General features: G+C 56.4%; 1 protein-coding gene across 1 annotated transcript in view; it reads right to left on the bottom strand.

Moving 5' to 3' along the window:
* The window catches only part of MUC4 (mucin 4, cell surface associated), an 88,798-nt gene that overhangs the window by 37,392 nt on the left and 45,902 nt on the right, over positions 1-5,504 (bottom strand). The window contains exons 3-6 of the mRNA XM_011978732.1: positions 5,055-5,188; positions 3,746-3,910; positions 2,782-2,937; positions 1,588-1,718 (exon numbers count right to left, since the gene is read on the bottom strand). Of these exons, the coding sequence (XP_011834122.1) occupies positions 1,588-1,718; positions 2,782-2,937; positions 3,746-3,910; positions 5,055-5,188 (586 nt within the window). The remainder of the gene's footprint in view (positions 1-1,587; positions 1,719-2,781; positions 2,938-3,745; positions 3,911-5,054; positions 5,189-5,504) is intronic.

Below are 5,504 nucleotides of genomic sequence, written 5' to 3'. Positions count from 1 at the left end.
CCACCACCACCAACACTGCCACCATCACCACCTCCACCACCATCACCACTACCACCACCACCAGTTCCACCACCACCACCACCGCCTCCACCACCACCAACACTACCACCATCGCCACCACCACCAACACTACCACCATTGCCACCACCACCACAGCCACCACCACCACCAACACCAATACCGCCACCATCACCACCACCACTGCCGCCACCACCACCACCAACACTACCACCATCGCCACCATCACCACCATTACCACCATCACCACTTCCACCACCACCACCAACACTACCACCATCAGCACCACCACGAACACCAACACTACCACCATCGCCACCACCACCGCCACCACCACCACTGCCAACACTACCACCAAAATCACCACCATCACCACCACTACCACCATCACCACTTCCACAACCACCACTATCAGCACCACCATCAACACCAACACTATCATCACCGCCACCACCACCAACACTACCACCATCGCCACCACGACCACCACTATGGCCATCACCATCTGCAGGTGCGGGGTCCGAGCATGCACAGGAAGGAGAGAAGCCTGGAGCGGCGGCCTGTAGCCCCATCCTGGGTGCCTGCTGCAGAGTGGGGACTCTTGGGCTTTTCCTCCTCTCTGACACAAGCAGGATGATGCACCCCTGTGTGACACCTTCCTCGGGTGTACTTGGACCATGTGAAATTCCTAGGCAGTTGGGTAATTCCCCTCCTTTCACCTTCATAGCACACCAAGTAACCAGTGAAAGCAGTGTAATCAAAGGGGTAACCTGAGCACACTCAGTGTAGGAGAAGACCATTTGCAGCAATTATCAAGGACAAAAGACATCGCTTCTCGGCCTTTTGGCTAAGATCAAGTGAAGAACAAGACATGTGGCCTTTGCACTGATTGCCACACACCAGCATATGGGACAGAGACGGTGCACTGTTGCGTCGGAGACAGCCTCCCACACACGGAAATCCATATTTCAACCGCCCACAGCCCCGTGCCTCCTCTCTCCCTTCACCACCAGCTCCTTATAAGCTTTTGGTGCTCCTTGGAATTCTCAGAAAGTCGGGAAGGCAGATTCTAGCCTCAGATGTCTGGGTTCAAATCACATTGCCACTTCCCAGCTCTGGGACTTTAGGCAAATTGTCTATTTGTGTCTCAGTTTCCTGATCTGTAGAGTGGGGATGATAAATAGTATCCGCCTCATGGGGTGGTTGTGATCATGACATGCAATAACGTACGTGAAGTGTTAGTGTCATCAGTCTTGGCTGTTATTATCATGATATTTGAGAAGGTAAGAGAGGCCAGCTAATGTAGTGGAAATCAGGGAAGCCAAAGCTCTGGGAATTATTACAATGCACGGGGACTGGGATGGGAGAGGATGTGGTGGACAAATGGGTGTTCTTGTCGTGGGAAACAGCCAGATGCCTGGCCCCAGCGGGAGCTGGAGTCAGCGTGAGTCAGAAGCACCAGCCAGGAGGGTTCACATCTTGCCCCAGGGTGGGAGTGTGTGTGCAGTGAAACCCCACTCTGCACCCTCCCTGCCATCTGCTCAGTGCTGACAACCCCTCCCATCCTACCTGGAGAAGCCCATGAGCACGAGGTTGCCTGAGCGCTGGGCCACGTCCCACTGCATCCCACCGCTCTGGTAGAGAAACAGGGCATAGGACCTGCTCCCGTCTGTGGAGAGGATGGCCTGGTAGGTGTTGCTCTGGGGGTAGGTGGAAGAAAACACAGGGATGCCCGTGAGAGATCCGGGGTTTCCTCTCTTATGTCCCCCCGCCCGTCCCACAGCCCTGCCTGGACATGTACAGCACCTGTTCCTGGTCTGCCCACAGCAAAGGCATGGGCCCAAAATGCTGGCAAGTTTTGGGTCAATGAGGGCAGCTTTCACCCTGGGTGTGAACACACTTACCACGGTGGATTTGCCTTTTGGTGACTTTCTTCCAGGAAGGGAGATAAAGGGTTCTGGGTTATAATTCAGTTAGATGAGTGTTTCTAAGAGAAAGCTACCAGAACCTGAGAGATTAGCCAAGATACCAGAGAGCTAGAGAGGAGGCTTCGTTAGCTCCCTCGCGGATATTTAAGGACATTGTTCAAATTGTCCCCTCCACCTGAACAGCATGGATGACACTGGGGTTCGCTGAAGGCGCACACGTTGTCCATGGTAGGTGACCAGTGAACTTTTGTCAAGTGAATGAAGAAATGCGTGACTTTAGATCAGACATAAGGAAGAACTTGGTGACTACAAGAGCGGGTCCTCGGAGGGAGGACAGAGGAGATGGTGTGGTGTGCCCCATGCCCGTTGGATGAGCCCGTGCTTAATGGCCAGAGGCTGGAGTCAGAAGAAGCTCCGCTGCAGGCCTGGCGTTGCCATTTGCAGTGGCATGACTTTGAGCAAGTTACTTAACCTCTCTAACCATTGTCTTCCTCATCTGTAAAATGTGGATCAGAATACCCAGTTGAGCCACATGAAATTCCCAATAGCCAGACATTTTTGACTTACAAAAATGCCACTTGCTAGGTTTCAACCTAATGATATCTGGTTTGCTGGGCTGTGGTGAGGTCAAGTAGGCAAAGGGCTGAGGCCGGCCGGGCCCACAGTGAGTGCTCTGCCAGCAGTGGGAGCAGCGGGGGGTGGCAGTGGGTGGGCTGCTATAATTAGCAATCTTTCCTAGAGCCAGAGAGGATTTTGGAAGAGTAGCCCCTGCCTAGGATTCTAGGATGTCTGACTCCCAGATGGCTCCCTGGGAGCTGCCCACGGGTCTACTCACCCCGAGGGTCCACTGGGCAGGATAGGCGTGGGCATTGACCCACGTGACCTTTAGGGTCCACCTGGCCTTGAAGCCGCCATTGTTTGTGATCTTTCTAATCCAAGACTCGGCCTGCAGGACTGGCAGCCTGCGTTCACCGTAGAGCGTCTCGTATTCCTAGGAAAGGAGGGCAGATGAGAACAAGCCAACGAGAGTCCCACTCCCGCACATGGACCCCCACTTTCTGCCTGGGGACCCACCCACATGGCCTGCCCTCCCCTGTCCCAGGCCTGCATTTTTGCCGTGAGCTCTTCTGACGTGAAGTTCAATTCAAACTCGGGCTGCAGGAAGGCCTGCAGTATGCAGAATGCAGAGTCCTGGCCCAGACGTCCAAGACCTCTGGACTTGAACTCAAGCATCTCTTAGCTCAAACTGGCCCAGAGAGCAAAGCCACTCAGGCCCACTTTTACCTCCCCATGCCTAATCTGCAGCTCCTTGAGAACAGGCATGAGACTCTCCCTCTTGGAGCCTCCACACTGCCCTGTCCATGGCAGGGGCACAGTCCACACTTCGTCCATGGCAGGCACATGGTCCACACTTCCTGCAGTAGCTTTCATCACGTGCTTCCTCTAATTGGAGTTATTCACCCAGTCCAGGAGCACAGCACAGGCCCTCTTGACTCACTCTTGTTAGGATAGACCCCCTACAGCCTGATTTTACAATCAAAGGCTGAATTGTCAGCTCCCATCCCCATCACCTGCAGGTCTTCTCATGGTTGGGTTGGGGTATTCCTGGTCAGTCTCATGGTTGGGTTGGAGTATTCCTGGTCAGCTTAATATCCCTTGCCAGCTTCCTCCCACACCCATATTTAAGCCTCAGTCCCCTGCTGCAGGGGTGTCACAGCAGCGACTCTGGCAATGCCTTCCACACAGTTCTTTTTCTCCTCTGCTGCGGGATCCTGACTGCCAGGCTTTGACAGGCTCACCTGATAAAATATGGTCCCCTGACCAGTGGAGAAGTCAGCATCGTCCCAGAACGGAGCCACCAGGGCCACAGGGTCCCAGCCTGTGAAGCCTGTTGGGAGTGGGTTGGGATAGGAGAACATCTGGTAGTCTGACTCTGGGAAGATGATCTGGCCATTGTCTGTGAACTAAGCACACAGGTTTTGTGGTTACCATTCAGGGAGGAAGGTGGGGAGGAAAGTCCCAGCCTTGGTCCAGCTCCACAGAAGCGTGACCCCCAAGGGTAGAGCTTTAGAGGTGCTAACAACCCCGGGAAGTCACCTCCTGTGTCCTGGCTTCGGGAGAGCCCTTTCCGTATAATCTCACAGAATACTCCACCCTTAAGGCATCCCTTGGGTCCTTGGGTGGTCGGCTTGGTCCTGTTTCACTGCAGATCCCCGGCTGTAGACCAGCCAATCACAGACACATCCCTCTTGGCCAGTCCCCTGGGCCCCATCCTGAAGCTTGTGACACATCATGTGGGGCTCAGGAGGTGGAAACTCTGCTCTCCATCACTCAGGAGTGTAGACACCCTCTCTCCATCAGTCACAAGTGTAGACAGCCTATCTCCATCCCTCAGTGGCTGGAGCCCTGTCTCCATCACTCAGCGGTGTAGACAACCTCTCTCCATCACTAAGGGGTGTAGACACCCTCTCTCCATCACTCAGGGCTGTAGACACCCTCTCTCCATCGCTCAGGGGTGTAGACACCCTCTCTCCATCACTCAGGGGTGTAGACACCCTCTCTCCATCACTCAAGGGTGTAGACACCCTCTCTCCATCCCTCGGGGGTGTAGACACCCTCTCTCCATTACTCAGGGCTGTAGACACCCTCTCTCCATCGCTCGGGGGTGTAGACACCCTCTCTCCATCGCTCGGGGGTGGAAATCTCTCTCCATGGCTCAGCAGGTGTAGACACCTCACCATTGCTGAGTCGCCCTCTCATGGTGCGTCCCACAGCCTCCCCCTGAGGGCCGCGGGAGCCAGGACGGCCCCTCCAACTCCGCTCCAGGGGACAGGGACGGGGTGGCCAGAACGCGGGCACGGCGGGAACAGCTCCGTTTCCCAAGCGCAGCGTTTTGCTCCGAGGAAGGCCGCGTAGAGCAGCGCTGGGCCCAGCAGGCGTCCGCCCTCGCCTGGCGCCCCGTGTTCCTGGGCAGAGGCCTGACATTAAGGGGGCTGTGGGGCGCACGAGGGGCCCCGCCGAGGCTGCCTCCACTCCTGCTTCCTCTGGGTTGTCTCGAAGCTGGGGAGAGAAGCGGCCCAGGGAGCTGAGGCCGCCGCCGGGACTCACGTAGAGGGAATCGCGCAGCGAGGAGCCGAGGGGGAAGCCAGTCGCGGGCCTGAAGAGCGGGGAGGTGAAGTCCACGGTCCTCCTGACGAACTCCAGGTCCCCGGCGCCGGCCCCGTAGGGGAGGAGGGAAGCTCCTGGCCAGGACAAAGAAGAGCAGGACGTCCGAGGGGGCCTGGGCCTTCTTTAGGGCCGAAAGGGATCCCAGAGCGCTCCCCGCGCGCTGCGCGCACCTGCCCCGTTCCCGAGGGCCCCAGAGGCAGCCAGCAAGGGCTCTTGTGGTTCCCTCTCCACCCACACCGAACACATGTGGTCATTTTACTCCCGAACTGCGCCTCTCATCCTTCCCCAGCTCGGAGAAAAACAGGTCCTGCTGTCAGAATACCCGCAAACGATTCGCCATCTCTTAGGTAGTCCCAATCCTTTTCAGGGTTAAATGACAAACGTCCATGC

This window comes from Mandrillus leucophaeus, unplaced genomic scaffold, assembly GCF_000951045.1.
Source record: "Mandrillus leucophaeus isolate KB7577 unplaced genomic scaffold, Mleu.le_1.0 Scaffold199, whole genome shotgun sequence".
Classification (NCBI taxonomy): domain Eukaryota; kingdom Metazoa; phylum Chordata; class Mammalia; order Primates; family Cercopithecidae; genus Mandrillus; species Mandrillus leucophaeus.
This window is presented reverse-complemented; position numbering and strand designations above follow the sequence as displayed.